We start from the raw sequence: 14867 nt of genomic DNA on the forward strand, positions 1-14867 counted from the left end.
AAGTGAGCACATTGAGAGTTTGACATTTTTAATTTGACCTTACATTAAAATCTTAAAGAACAAGCGTAAAACAGAGTGCGTTATGGAAATTTGTATCAGATTATCACTATTATCCCTAGCCTCACGGTGGACGCCAAACTATTTACACTTAGAAACGGATAATAATTTAATTTGTATGCGATTTTAAGGATATGTGAATTAATTCAATACAAGTGATTAATGACGTTAGACTAAGCAAATGAAAGATGTGATAAATGATCAAACCAATGATAAGAGTGATCCCAGGCTTGGTTAATGGCTCAATGAGGAACCTGCCTTCGATTCCGAGCTTGCACTTATGAACTTATGAATAAAAATAAGAACTTTGAATAACAGAGAGAATAGAAATAAATTACCTTGGTATGCGTGTTACAATGTATGCTATGAATAATAAGCTTCCTCCTTTTTATAGTAGTGGAGTTTTAGCCTAACTACAATTCTAAGAAAGGTAAAAATCTTCTGTTTCGCTAATCACTGATTTTCTGCCGATAGAGGCCGAGATTCATGTTGTAATATCCGGTTGGACACGGACATCACAGCCTTTTGTTAGTCATGTGCAGCTGTTTGGTAGTGCTCTCCGAAGTCTTGAGGCTCGAACCGGACACGGAGGACGTGGTCCCGATGCCCCCGAGGGAAGGTATTTTGCTCGAGCCCCGATACGAGGGGCTCCTATCGGAAAACTGGGATGCTCAGTGGGCTCTGTTTTACCTTATACACATATATATATATATATATATATATATATATTTTACTAAAACAAAAAACACTGGGACTCACATGTAAAGTAACCACTCCCCAATACTCATCTTGAATATCTAAAGTACCAGATATTGTCTTGCTGCATAAATTATGAAACGCTTGAGTTTCAACGGCATAGACATAAATCAATAAGACATCGAAATCATTTAACTTCTTGAGTTATCGCATATATAGCAAGAAGAGCTCACGCATTGATGAAGAAGCCTGAATCTGCAACGCACTTTACTCTTACATCATTTGGAAGGAGAGACTTGAACTTATCGCAATTCAAGATTGTAGCCAATCCTCCAGCTGAAGTTCCTCTTAGGATTGCCTACATATAAAATGCATTTTGGTTTCAAAATTAAGCCAATTGGGAAAAAAGTTGTAAAGTACCATAGTAATTTAGTATGTGACTTGTATTATACTATATGGGCGTTAGAGAGCGATGTCAGTTGAATCTTACATTTTCAGCCGTTTGCATTCCTTTTCTTGATAAATCATTCATAATGGCTCTGAAGATTCTTGCTCCTCTATAATAAAGTTTGGTATCCTAATGTAGATTGGAAAACATTTCATATCAGAAAAGTTGTAAACAAATACTACTGCAATTTATTTTTCAATATTAGGGAAGCACAGGATCAACATCTTCAACATCACCTGTGAACGATGACACATAGCAATATCTGACCCTAACTCCATTCCAATGGTAAAAGTCTGCCAACTCATACGTTTACAAATTAGTAGCCGCTAAAATACGACGAAAAAGAACAAAGCAAGAAAATAGTAAGATTATATAGCTTCACCTGGATTACTTCTGGGTTCGTCATGAAGAATTCCCGAAAATGTGACTTGTGGTGGAAGCATCTTTATGGAAGAACCTAAGCCGCTATTTGAACGATTATGGCAATCAGAGATACCAGAGCACCAACCACCAACCTAACAGTACGATTTTCTTTTTCAAAAGAGTTAACAAAAAGCAAAATAATTGAAGATTTGGCTACTTGGTTAAGATAAAGATGAAAAGAAGATGAATAATAGAAGAAGAAGTAAATGTAACTAACATCAACGGCGGTGATCCAGCTGCGAAGTCCAGTACCATATCCCTGATCAAGATGATATGCTGGAGGGATCCCATCTAGGCACACTGTTGGTGATTCTGTTTTGTCTGTTGCCTAATGTATTTTACCTGCACCTTCAGCAGTGGCGCTGTGAATTATGGTTTTTGTGGTTGTTGGGCCATAATAGCTGTCAACATTGCTGAAGACGCTAGCAAAGCTAAGAAAAAGCTTACCGTCCTGCAAAACATTCAAATAATCAATTGTTGGCTTATTATATTGCGTATGTAAAAATTCCTTCTGTTAAAATCAACATTTATCAGGAGAAACAAGGCATTGCCAAATTTTAGTTAAAACAACGAAGAAAGAGATGCAAAGACAAATAGAATGAAATAATACATTTGGTCTTCTTAGAAAGGCTTGTGAGAGAAAGCAATTATAGTAGACCGTAGAAGCAAGTAGAGGTGAATGAGTTACGTTGGTCTGATAGTTCGTCTCTATTTATAATAATGCCAATGCCAGTAACTATTTTGCTTCCTTCCATGCTAGGGTTCTAAAATGTCTCGTTGGGAGAATAGCTCCAGCCTCCGTGCATGTGCCAATCTCCATCACTTCTTTACTTCTCTTCTCAAACAAATCACATGGTTTTCTCTTGCCATATTTGGCAGTAGAAATTAAAGTTACCCATAACCTTCTTTCCTTGGCAGACATAACTAATTACTCTTTTTACTTGTTTTATCTTTTTCAAACAATTCACATGGGTTTCTCTTGCTATTTGGCAGTAAAAATTAATATTTTTATTTTCCATAACCATCTTCTTTTCTTGGCAGTGATATTTTACTCTCTTCACTTCTTTTATCATCTTCAAGCAATCACATGGGTTACTCTAGCTAATTGGCAGTAGAAATTAAAATATCCCATAACCTTCTTCTTTTCTTAGCAGTGAAAAATTAACTCTCTTTACTTCTTCTCTTCTCTCTTTGAACAGTTCACATGGTTTACTCTTGCTTTTGGCAGTAGAAATTCAAATTTTCCACAACCTTCTTCTTTTCTTGGCAGCGGAAAATAACTCTCTTTACTTCTTTTCTTCTCATTTCGAACAATTCACATGAGTTCGTCTTGCTATTTGGCGATGCTTTTTATACAGCTACTAGTGTAGTTTAATATACTAATATCAAGTTTTTTACCGTTCTTTCGAGATAAGCAGTCAATGATTATTACATAAAGTTAAATATAAATTGTTGAGTTTAACTTTCATAGTTTAAAAGAAATGTTGCACTATTAGGACCTAAATAATAACTACTGGTATTGTCCAAAAGTGAGATCATTAATCTGGACAACAAATGAGATTCCATGCTTCAACATGTTAAAACATCATGTTAGTACTATACAAATTATTTATAGTCAATGTATATAATTAAATTAAATCCATTATATGTAGGGTGACCTAAGTGTCAATATCCTTTACAGCATGAATAGAAACTTATGAAATTGTAATGGTCAATAAGTACAAAATCTAAGAAGAAAACAACTTTTCACTAGTTTGGACAGAGCTTGCTAACTAAGATAAATAATATTTTATTATATATCTCATGATATATCCATTAACACCACATTAATCAAGGTGGTCAAATAAAACCACACTCTCACATAAGACAAACCTTTTTTAAGTTCATGTTGTTTAACCCAAAAAAAATAATTTTCAATGTCAAAGCAATTAATTTTATATGACGGTTCACAAGTAACCGATTCAATCCGAAAGATAAAATAATTTGTTAATACAACGTGATAGAGAAGAGAAAAATAAATTCAATGACAGATATTATAATATGAACACACAAGTATAAATAATTATTATTGGATGATCCTTGATAGTATGATGAGCAGAACAGAGCTTAAAGAGCCAAACTATGGCTAAATTGGGAGCAAGATGCTATGAATTCCAATGTATAGAACTGTAGAGAAAAAAAAATAGATGATTACAAGGGTGATAAAGTGTGTCTATTTATAGAACTAGATCTAAGTAACCATTCTCATTGAATTATGGGTCTATTATGAGCATTTACTCATCCATTCGTTACTTTTGGAAGACTTGTAACAGCTGAGTAAATGCTGAATATTCGTAACTGATGAGTTAATTCCGTAACTGATGAGTCAATCTCGTACCTGTTGAGTCAATCCTGTACCTGTTGATGAGTCAATCATGTACCTGTTGAGTCAATCCCGTACCTGTTGAGTCAATCTCGTTCCTATTGAGTCAATTTCGTAATTGATTGCCTTATTCTGCCCGTTACAATCATTTATTACATTTATTGTACGTTACATAATTTATTTGTAACTGATAGCATAATGATGATAAATCTCATATAATTCGTGTTTAATTTATTCTTTCCTCATTAGTAATGATGAGTTATTCTCCCGTACTTGATCTGGGTTGTTCTATGATGATCAATTCCGAGGCTAACAGGCATGGTACGAGTATGTTCGGTCCCGAGGGTGTTTAACATATAAACTCTACATATCGTTCTTCACTTTTCTCATTACTTTGATCGCATGTATCGCCATTTTATAGACCCGCGTTGCGAGTTTATTTTTCACTAATGCAGATAGTCTCCACACTTTTCGATTACTCACCGTGAAGTGATCGGGAAGTGAAATCTTTAATCTTTTTTACCCTCCCCTCTGCATCATTAAACACCTTGCCGGAAAAACCCAATATGGACAAAAATCGAGCGAAGGGAAAAAGATTGCCGAGCTTAGGGATTCAGATGACAACTCTGCCACTTATTTTCCTTTCGTCAATGATCAGTCGATGCTGAAAAAGTACCACTATCACAAAAAACTTGATCTCGGGTTTTTATTGTTCATCTGAAACTTTTTATCTTAGGGTTTTGACTCTTGGATTTTTAGTTGTACGCGAAACGTTTATAACCTCACAGCCATAGAGGCCGGGGATATTAATAATCAGGAATTTTATACTTCTGATTTTGATAAAGTCCAGGAATTTAATGCAGCCAGTTAACTTTACGATCGAGAAATAAAGAATCCGACCGTTAGCCATTTGATTGAATGAATTTAGAAGAAGAGTACTTTGGGTACTGATCTAGAGAGTGTCGTTGCACGTCTTCCAAAGAAAAGATTTGACAAGGGAAAGAAAGAGCTTTCCGAGGATAGTCAGAGTAAATGCTGGACCAATCCCCTACCTACTCAGTTTCATCTCCAAGCTAGATTATATTTCCCTTATCATGGCGGATGATAGAGAGAATTCTCTTAGTTGAGAAAGATATAAGTACTGCAAATATAAGTACTGTAATCAACACTTTTCTAGATATTATTTGGTACTGTAGCGAATTTATCCAAGAACTAATTTTTTTGGAACTTTAAGAATTTATCTAAGTGCTCATATTTAGTATTATAGACTTGAAATAGATATTTGGATACATTATTTCATGAGCGATGTCTTAAAATTGCACCTTTGGATGTCTGACTTTTAAATAAAAGAGGGCCCTTTTATATCTTTTAAATGCTAAGAAGAGGACATCTTGTAACAATCCGGCCGGTCGTTTTGAGTATTATAGCCCCGTTACCTAATTTATTGCTTATCCTATGTTCATTGTGGTTATGTGACTTGCCGGGGTGGTTAGTTTCATTCCGGGATGTTTCAGAATGAATTGGGACACTTAGTCCCAAGGTTGGATGCTTAAGTTAAAAGAGTTGACCGAATGTTGACTTATGAATAAACGACTCCGGAATGGAGTTTTGATGGTTCGGATAGCATTGTATGGTGATTTTTGACTTAGGAGTATGGCCGTATATTGATCTGGAGGTTCGTAGGTCGTTTTGGCTTGAATTGGCGAAAGATGAAAAGTTGAAGGTTTGGAAGGTTGAGAAGTTTGACCGAGAGTTGACTTTGTTGATATCAAGCTCGGATTTTGGTTTCGGGAATTGGAATAGGTCTCTTCTATCATTTATGACTTGTGTGCAAAATTTGAGGTCAATCGGGGTTGGTTTGGTATGTTTCGGCATTGGTTTTAGAAGTTGGAAGTTCAATAGTTCATTAGGCTTGAATTGAGGTGCAATTCGTGATTTTTATTGTGTTTGATTTGATTTGAGTCTTTGACTAAGTTCATATCTTTTTTTAGGACCTGTTGGTATGTTTGGATGGGGTCCCGGGGTCCTCGGGCGTGATTCGGATTGCAATTGGATTGAAGTTTGGACTTGGAGAAATCTGTTGGGTTCAGTTCTGGTGTAACCGCACCTGCGAGGAACTGGCCGCAGGTGCGGAGCCACAAAAGCGGTCTGGGAGGCGCAGATTCAGGGTTTGTCTAGGCTGGGTAGTGGCCGCAAGTGCGAGGTTGTTTCTGCATCTGCGAGCCCACATATGCGATGAAGCTGCCGTAGATGCGGATTTTGGTTAGGGGAAGCTAGAGTCGCACAAGCGGAGGAGACCCGCGGATGCGGTCCCGGAGGTGCGGGGCTTGGACCGCAGAAGCGGGAATGGACCGCAGAAGCGGCATGTCGGGGTTTTAAGTGGACTTCGCATAAGCGAAGTGTTTTTCGTAAAAGCGGAGCCGAATGTGCTGTTGGTGAGCCGCAGAAGCGAGAATGCCTGGGCAGAATGATATAATCGAGGGTTTGAGCTATTTTCTTCATTTTTGGACTTTAGAAGCTCGGCTAGTGGCGATGTTTGAGAGGTATTTCACTATAATTAAAGAGGTAAGCAACTTTTTATCACTTTTGTCCATTAATATTGAATACCCATTGATGTTTACACCTAGATTGCTTGTATTTGAGGTGCAATTTGGGGGATTTGCGGTCTATGTATTGGAGAGTAAGATTTGGGGATTTGAGGATCAATTTGTGGTCGGAATTGGATGATTTTGGTATAATTGGACTCATTATTGAATGGGTGTTCGAAATTTTTAAATTTTGTCGGGTTTCGAGGCGTGGCCCCGGGGTTGACTTTTTGGGTTGACTTTTTGAATTTGGTTAAAGTACTTAGTTTTATCATATGGAATCGATTCATATAGCATGTATTGATTATATTAATTTGTTTATGTCTAGATTCAAATCGTTCGGAGATTGATTCGCGAGGCAAGAGTTTATTGGAGCATTGAGTTGCACACTTTGAGGTAAGTAACACTTCTAAACATGGAACTAAGGGTATGAATCCTTGGAAAACGTATTGTGTGGTTTGTGTTGGGGTGACGGGCATGTGGGCGTACACCATGTTAATCATGATTCGGCTGTTTCTTTTGGACTATGGTGTTATCAATTCTTGTTCTATCCATGAAATCCTTACTTGTTAGAGTAAATGAACTGTAATTCATGTTAGAAACCATGTTTAGGCTATGTGCTTATTCTGTTGAGGCCTAGTGAGGTTATTTATGATGTTTTGAGTTATATTCTTTAACTGCAATTATGTGCTCAGTCATGACATTTCATTTGCATATCATATCTCAGTCTCCGTTATCATTTACTGTTACAATACATGTTCTTGTTGTTTGGGCTGAGTAGTATGAGATTGTGAGCCCTTGAGACTTGAGAGATTGATGACAGAGTTGGGCCTGAGAGCCGAGTTGAGATTGTTATTGTGGATCGGGCAGCACGCCGCAGCAGGCCTTATAGGCATTATATTAGCGCTTGGACAGATCCACCCCTCCGGAGTCTGACATACCAGTAGTGAGCGCAGGCACAGTGATATATATATATACGTGCTTTGGTTAGGGGTGATGGTAAGCTATATTTACGTGTTTTAGTCACATATTATACTCTAATTCACTGCACTTTATTCATGTTTGAACTTTAATTGATAGTGTTTTGCACTTATTGTGTATTTTATGCCTTGTAGGAATGATTCCGAGCTATGTACATGTTATGGAATGAATTCGAGCTATTTGGAGCTTTGAAGTTAGAGTAAAAGCCCAAGGGATTAAGCAGGGATCGTGTTCGATGGTCGAGGACCAAGTCTGGACGTCAGAAATTGAGTTTTGGTCCGTACTCTGAGAATTCCCCACAGCCATGGCGCGTGTGGTGCCGCGCTTGTGCAATCCTCTGCTGCCTGTCAGAAATTAGCTCTCTGGATTTTCCTACTAATTCCCCGCATGGCGCGTCGCCCCGCATAGCGCGCCTTTGTAATTTTTACAGAGTAATTTTTCTATTTCGGCTAGGATAAAGTGGTTTCGTCTAGGCCCGACCCTACTTGGTATAAATACATGGAAAAACATTATTTTCTGGACTCTTGACATATGTTAGACCTAATGAATCTAAGGAGGAGTTGGAAGAATACAAGCACAAGGATTTCATCATTCCTTCCTCACTCAAGACCCGAGTTTGGATCGAATTTATGTTTTCCTATACTTTAACTTTGTTTGTGGTGAATTACTCCATATCTATTAAGTGGTTCTCTTTAGGTTTTGATGGATTTTGTGTATTGATGATTGTTTGTGAATTATAACTCTAGTTCTATGTATTGTAGCGCTTTTGGATGATTTAATTGTTGCATCTATATTCACTTGTTGATGTAATCGAGAGAGGCATAACTTGTGATATCTTTGCATTATATTGTTGGTTGAGTTCATTAATTCTTCTTAGTAATCGAAAGAGGCTAGTTGAATCATTGATTAAACCTAGTTAGGAGAATAATCGAAAGAGGTTTTCCTAAAGACCGATCTACTACGCATTCTTGCATATCTTCACGTGCTTAAATTGGTTCATCTTGTGAGGTTAAGACTTAATCTAGAGAAGAGTTTTTGCTGAACGTTTGAACTAATATTTGAGTGAATCCGAGAGACTCACTTAAACATTAGAAGTGAATTACCTAGAGTTAAATCCCAAATAATTATCTTGCATCTATCCTATCAACCCCTATTTTCTCCAAATAGATAACTTCCTTGCCTACCTTTGTTGCGATTGTCATTAGTCAATAGCTTTAGATTCTTAGTTAATTGTAGTTAGAAATCATAGAAATCTCAATTGTTGATCGTTTTGGATAGCAATCAAGCTAGAAATTACAAGAATATTGCTTAAATCAAATCCCTGTGGATACGATATTATACTATACTATATTTGACTAGCAAGCATAATTTAAGTGTATGTTTCGAGCTCATCAAATTTTGGCGCCGTTGTCGGGGGTTGAGGTTGGTGCATGACTCGAACTTCTGTGAAGGAAGTGCTACCATACTAGTCAGAGATAGAAAAACAACTACGATAGCTGAGGAAGGAAAGAAATCTCACCGAGACATTAGAAAATGTTGGGCATGTCACACCCCGACCTTGGGGAGCGCGACCGACGCTCAACAGAGTCAACCCTGCTCGAGCAAGCCTGCACAATGCCGTCTACCCAACTTACCCATGAATAAAGAGAAGAATACATTTCATTAATTAGACAGTAAGAGGTCATATGAATAACACCAGTTCATTTCCACTGGTTACGTCATTAGCAAGTCTCCAAAACAGTACATTGTACAATTATAGTTAAAGTGGAACATATGATACGATTACAATATTTTTAGTTTAACCTTCCAAAGACAAGATATAACCCACACTATGTCTATGGAGCCTCTAACAGAAACAAAAGAGTGCTACGACAGTGCCGGCAATAAGGCCCCGGCTATACCTCAAAACGCTATGTACATAGGACAAGAGATACAAGACCCCGAAATAAAGTGGGGCTCACTAAGTCAGCTGAGGAGAGGGTGTGCTGCTATCACTGATCGATACCACCTGCTATGGAACCACCTGCATCCATTAAAGATACAGCGCCCCCGGCAAAAGGGATGTTAGTACATATGGAATAGTACTAGTATGTAAAACTAAACACCCTCTCAATAGAACGAGTAACAGTAAACGGAGAAGGAAACATGAAATCAATAAGAGACTCAAACAGTATCAAGGTGTCAAGTTAGGGAAAGGTAAATTTCAAGTAAGTTTCAGTATTATAAGTTGGGATATCTTTAGCACCGATACACCACCGTGGTTTTAGCACGGAGTCCGATCTCAGCCCGACCGGCTAAGAAGTCTCACCCAGAGACATCCACTCACAATACCTCCATGTCCGCGGCATGGCATCCGATCTCACCACAATGCCGTGTGGGTCGACATCACATCACATCTCGCTAGCAATAATCTCATCCCATTCAAGGGGAAATAACTCTAACACATCATTCTCATCCCATATAAGGGGAAACAATCTCATCACATTAACACGGGGATTTACCCCTCAATCACTCCCACACCGGTACGTGTACTTTCGAGGTTAGGTTATTTTGACCTATCCTTCCTCGGTGACTAAACGATACTCCCAAAGCATTTATTTTTAAAAGGGTTCACAACTCATTTCAACATCTTGTTCTCTCCTCTTTATTTCATTAGCACTAATGGCCCCAAATATAATATCATTGTTGGCATGTTGGCCGTATTTCATATGCTATATTTATTGTTTCACTTTCAAACATCATCACGGATCGTCAACAACAAACATTCCTATTTAAGACTTTGAATACACATTTGAGCAACTAACCAAATTAAGGGTCTTAGGCACATGTGATTTCTTACACAATTCGACATGTTAGTTTTCATTAGAATCAAGTTTTCAAATCATAACATATTAACACACATCCCATGCTTAATCACCTTCTCAAATAGTAACTCAACATAACAAGAACATTTGGAATACAAATTGAACACATATATCTTTTGACACAAGGCTTATTCGGAATAATCAATTTAAAATGAGCAACACGTGACTTACAAGGCCATTGTGGGGTTCAATTCTAAAAGAGGAGTTTAGCCAACATACCTGGCTTGGAGCTTTTCTTAATTCACTACACAGTTCCGGAAATCCTAGGAACTTTGATCTATTTAGAGATATAGCAAAATTGAACACAAATTAGGAAGGAGTTTATAGTTCCAGCTCATTTGAGCATTTTATCAAACACTAGGTGGGTATTATGATTTCAAGGTCCTCCTATGGTGGATTCCTTCATTCCACTACCTAAAGTCTATCCTATTTAGCTCAACATTCTTCCCCCAACCCTTGATAGTACATACATGCATAATGGACAACTCTCACACCCAAGAATTGCTTTTCTCATTACCTATTCCCAAACAAGATTCCAAAATTGAAGGTTACGGCTAGAATCTTACCTCTTGGTTGAAGACCTTGTGAGCTTTCTTGTTGAATTTCATGGCTTGAGCAAGATTTTGGATGAACAGTAATCTTAGGGATTTCACCTCTCACTCTAGGGCACTTCCTCTCTCTAAAAATATCAGATATTCCCTCCAAAATGGTCCCTTACATCTAATTATCGAGATAGATTCAGGTTTTAAAAATTAGAAAAATAAAGCCCTGATGTAGATCTGCGGTTGCATATGTGACCACATAACGCTTCTGCGGTCCGCAAAATGGACCGCATAATGGCCCTCCGGAATTGGGCACTTCTGCCTCACTCTGCGACCAATTTGCGATCCACAAACAAATTCTGCGGTCGCAAAATGCGCCGCAGAACTTCCCTACGAAAATTCTTTTGTTGGATCTGTGATGGGTTGTGCAGCCCGCAAAATAATTATGCGGTCGCATAATGGACCGCATAATGGTACAAAAATTTGCCCAGGTTTTTGCTTCAGTCTGCGGCAGATCTGCGGTCCGCAAGTCAGTTCTGCGACTGCAGAATGGACCACAGAAATGCCTAGAACTTCAAAAAAAATTTCTTCAACTATCGAACGCACGGTTTCAACCTAAAAAGTCCGAACCGCAGCGAGCAAGATCGCTATGAAGAATCTCTACAATCATCAACACATAAGTCTACCTCGGCATCATGAAACCCCGAGTTTTAGGTGAAATATCACGGGGCGTTACATCCTCCCCCGCTTAAGATCATTCGTCCTCGAATGAAGGCCAAAATCCGCCATTAGAAACCAATGTGACTCAGCTGCTATAACACACACCAACAGTTCCAGACTTTTGACTAACTCCCCAAATTTACAAAATTTGCGGCATAGTCTCCCCTGTAACTAGGCCTATCCGACTGTCAGAGAATCCCAGAATCCAATCCTAATAACACAACCACAACACATTGATGTAAATTAATATGGAAACAACACCGACAATAACGCCATAAACATTGCATCACTAAGAGGGAGTATCCTTAACATAGGCTGTATAGGGGAAATCATAATTTGTAGAAATTTAGCTCTTAACATCATGGATACAATTACACACCTATTCAAATAAATTAGGGTACTTCTTATTCATTTCTTCCCCGGCTTCCCAGGTGGCCTTCTCAACCTGTTGGTTTTGCCATAGCACTTTCACGAAGGCAATCTCTTTATTTCTCAACTTCCGGACTTGCCTATCAAGAATGGCAATCGGAATTTCTTCATAAGTCAGTCCTATATTAACCTCTATAGTCTCAATCGAAACAATAAGCAACGGATCTCCAACCACCTTCTTCAACATGGATACATGAAACATTGGGTGCACTAAAGATATCTCTAGAGGTAGTTCTAGCCTGTATGCCACTTGACCGATCCTTTGAATGATTTTGTATGGTTCGACATACCTTGGACTCAATTTCCCCTTCTTACCAAACCGCATTACCCCCTTCATGGGGGAATCCATCAAGAATACCCAATCATCATCTTGGAACTCCAAATCCCTATGACGTATATCCAAATAGGATTTCTGACGACTCTGGGAAGTTTTCAACCATTCTGTAATGATCTTAACCTTCTCTATAGCCTGATGCACAAGGTCTGGTCCTATTAACTCCGCTTCCCCAATCTCGAACCACCCAATGAGATTTCTACATGGACCCCATACAGAGAATGTTGCCAAATCTTCAATGCAAATACCACCGTCGCAAGCTCTAAGTCATGTGTTGGATACTTCTTTTCATGATTCTTGAGTTGCCTAGAAGCAGAAGCTATCACCTTTCCATGTTGCATTAATACACACCCAAGTCCGATTCTTGAAGTATCACAATATACCACAAACCCATATGTACCGTCTGGTAGAGTAAACACTGGTGCCGTAGTCAATCTAGATTTCAACTCCTGGAAGTTCCCTTCAAAAGCATCTAACCATTGGAACTTAACTGCCTTCGGCGTCAATTTAGTCAACAGAGAGGCAAGGATAGAGAACCCCTCCACAAACTTCTTGTAATAACCTGCTAAGACCAAGAAACTGTGAATCTCAGTTGAGGTAGTAGGTCTAGGACAATTCCTCACCGCTGAAATCTTTCGAGGATCGACCTTCATTTCTTCTCTAGAGACGACATAACCAAAGAATGTGACAGATTCAAGCCAAAATTCACATTTCAAAAACTTCGCATACAACTGGTGCTGATACAGGGTCTGCCAAACTGCCCTGATATGATCGGCATAGTCCTCTCGGCTGCGTGAATATACAAGGATATCGTCAATAAACACTATCACGAAAGTGTCAAGGAACGGCTTGAAAACTCAGTTCATGAGATCCATGAAAGCTGTCGGGGCATTTGTTAGCCCAAAAGACATTACCAGAAATTCAAAGTGCCCATACCGGGTCCTGAAAGCTATTTTCGGAATATCCTGTTCCCTGATCTTCAATTGGTGATACCCGGATCTTAAATCGATCTTGGAGAAGTACTTAGCACCTTACAATTATTCAAACAAGTCATCTATCCTTGGCAGTGGGTATTTATTCCTAATCGTGACCTTGTTGAGCTGCCGATAGTCAATACACATTCTCAGTGACTCATCCTTCTTCCTTATAAAAAGGACCGGTGCGCCCCAAGGTGACAAACTTGGCCGGATGAAACCATTCTCTAACAAATCCTTCAATTGTTCCTTTAGCTCCTTCAATTCTTCCGGTGCCATTCTGTAGGGCGGAATAGATATACGCTGCGTGTCTGGCATCACATCAATCCCAAAATCAATCTCCCTATCTGGTGGGATCCTAGGGAGATCATCCGGAAAGACCCCCAGAAATTCATTCACAACAGGCACAGACTCAAGTGTAGGTGCCTCAGCATCGGTGTCCGTAACCCGGACCAAATGGTAGATACACCCCTTATTAATCATATTCGTGGCCTTAATGTAAGAAATAAACCTACCCTTCGGCACCACATCATCCCCCTTCCATTCAATCACCGACTCATTTGGAAATTCAAACCTAACGGTTCAGGTTCGATAATTAAGCTTACCAAAACATGAATAAAGTGAATACATCCCCATTATTGCATCAAAATCAACCATCCCCAATTCAATGAGTTCGGCCATGGTGTCCCGACCACGCTCCATGACAACACAATCCCTATAAACTCGCGCGACCATAATAGACTCACCAACCAGAGTAGATACAAAGAACGGTTCATGGAGCTGTTCTGGTTCTATCCCAAATTCCATAGCAACACAGGGATTGACATATGACAAAGTGGAATCGGGATCAATATATCTGTGACAACATCTGGAGAAGCCTCTATACTCTGGAGACCCTTCATAGCATATAAACGGCTGGGTCTTCCCGAACTCTGTGTACCACCCCTAGCTGCACCACGCCCTGCGGGTGCTAGGGTGCTTCGAGCTGGAGGAGGTATTGCGGATGTAGTAGCTGCAGAACTAGCTGGCTATGCTGCACCTCTGCCCATGCTCTGGTGAGACGAACAACAATCCCTCTTAATGTGACCCCTCATACCACACCCATAACATATGGGCCGGTCTATGATGCAGGCCCCAAAGTGCATCTTCCCGTATCTAGGGCATGGGGACCTCCGCTGCTACTAAAATATCCCACTAAACGGACCCTGCTGGTAGGGTCCCCTAATGCCCTGGTTGGGCCTAAAGCGGCTCCCCTGCTACTGACTAGGCCCTGATAGCTACGCACTGACTAAAGACTGAGCAAAAGACTGGGAAGGCCCTGATGATCGTCCCCTGAATGCTGACCTACCACCATCACCACCAGAAGAACCACCAAAGTTGCCCGCGGACCGAGCCTTACTACTGCTCCCACGCTCCATTCTATTCTTCAATTTGTGGGTCTCTGTGGCTTGA

The 14867-nt window shown here is 39.5% G+C and overlaps 2 protein-coding genes across 4 annotated transcripts; both read right to left on the minus strand.

Moving 5' to 3' along the window:
- Window positions 1–363: 363 nt before the first annotated feature.
- LOC104093210 (pectin acetylesterase 11-like) lies at window positions 364–2347 on the minus strand. 3 transcript variants are annotated; one of them, XM_070182265.1, is made up of 7 exons: window positions 2235–2347; window positions 1842–2075; window positions 1584–1716; window positions 1438–1494; window positions 1244–1330; window positions 987–1111; window positions 364–877 (listed from the first exon to the last, which is right to left on the minus strand). In XM_070182265.1, exons 3-7 carry the CDS (start codon window positions 1605–1607, stop codon window positions 709–711), a joined length of 462 nt encoding a protein of 153 aa, XP_070038366.1. In that variant the 5' UTR covers window positions 1608–1716; window positions 1842–2075; window positions 2235–2347; the 3' UTR covers window positions 364–708. The 3 variants fall into 3 exon arrangements, with proteins under 3 accessions (XP_070038366.1, XP_033511254.2, XP_070038367.1); XM_033655363.2 differs by having other exon boundaries at window positions 1584–1732; XM_070182266.1 differs by having other exon boundaries at window positions 364–1111.
- On the minus strand, window positions 1659–13898 carry LOC138897372 (uncharacterized). Its single transcript, XM_070183337.1, has 7 exons — window positions 13648–13898; window positions 12832–13230; window positions 12080–12640; window positions 10636–10693; window positions 1967–2075; window positions 1842–1860; window positions 1659–1716 (listed from the first exon to the last, which is right to left on the minus strand). Exons 1-7 carry the CDS (start codon window positions 13896–13898, stop codon window positions 1659–1661), a joined length of 1455 nt encoding a protein of 484 aa, XP_070039438.1.
- Window positions 13899–14867: the final 969 nt, after the last annotated feature.

Source organism: Nicotiana tomentosiformis, chromosome 8 (genome assembly GCF_000390325.3).
Source record: "Nicotiana tomentosiformis chromosome 8, ASM39032v3, whole genome shotgun sequence".
In the NCBI taxonomy this organism is placed as follows: domain Eukaryota; kingdom Viridiplantae; phylum Streptophyta; class Magnoliopsida; order Solanales; family Solanaceae; genus Nicotiana; species Nicotiana tomentosiformis.

Bases quoted from the DNA above. Each gene is read 5' to 3' on its own strand.
- LOC138897372 (XM_070183337.1), bottom strand. From the start codon at position 13,898: ATGATTAATAAGGGGTGTATCTACCATTTGGTCCGGGTTACGGACACC. The intron at 13,231-13,647 runs GTTAGAGAATGG...ATATTCACGCAG, and splicing joins AAGGAACAATTGAAGGATTT to CCGAGAGGACTATGCCGATC. The intron at 2,076-10,635 runs GTATGTTGGCTA...AATGTTTTGCAG, and splicing joins TAAGAAAAGCTCCAAGCCAG to GACGGTAAGCTTTTTCTTAG.
- LOC104093210 (XM_070182265.1), bottom strand. From the start codon at position 1,607: ATGACGAACCCAGAAGTAATCCAG. The intron at 1,331-1,437 runs GTGATGTTGAAG...AATCTACATTAG, and splicing joins CTATGTGTCATCGTTCACAG to GATACCAAACTTTATTATAG. The intron at 878-986 runs GTGAGCTCTTCT...TAATTTATGCAG, and splicing joins TCAGGCTTCTTCATCAATGC to CAAGACAATATCTGGTACTT.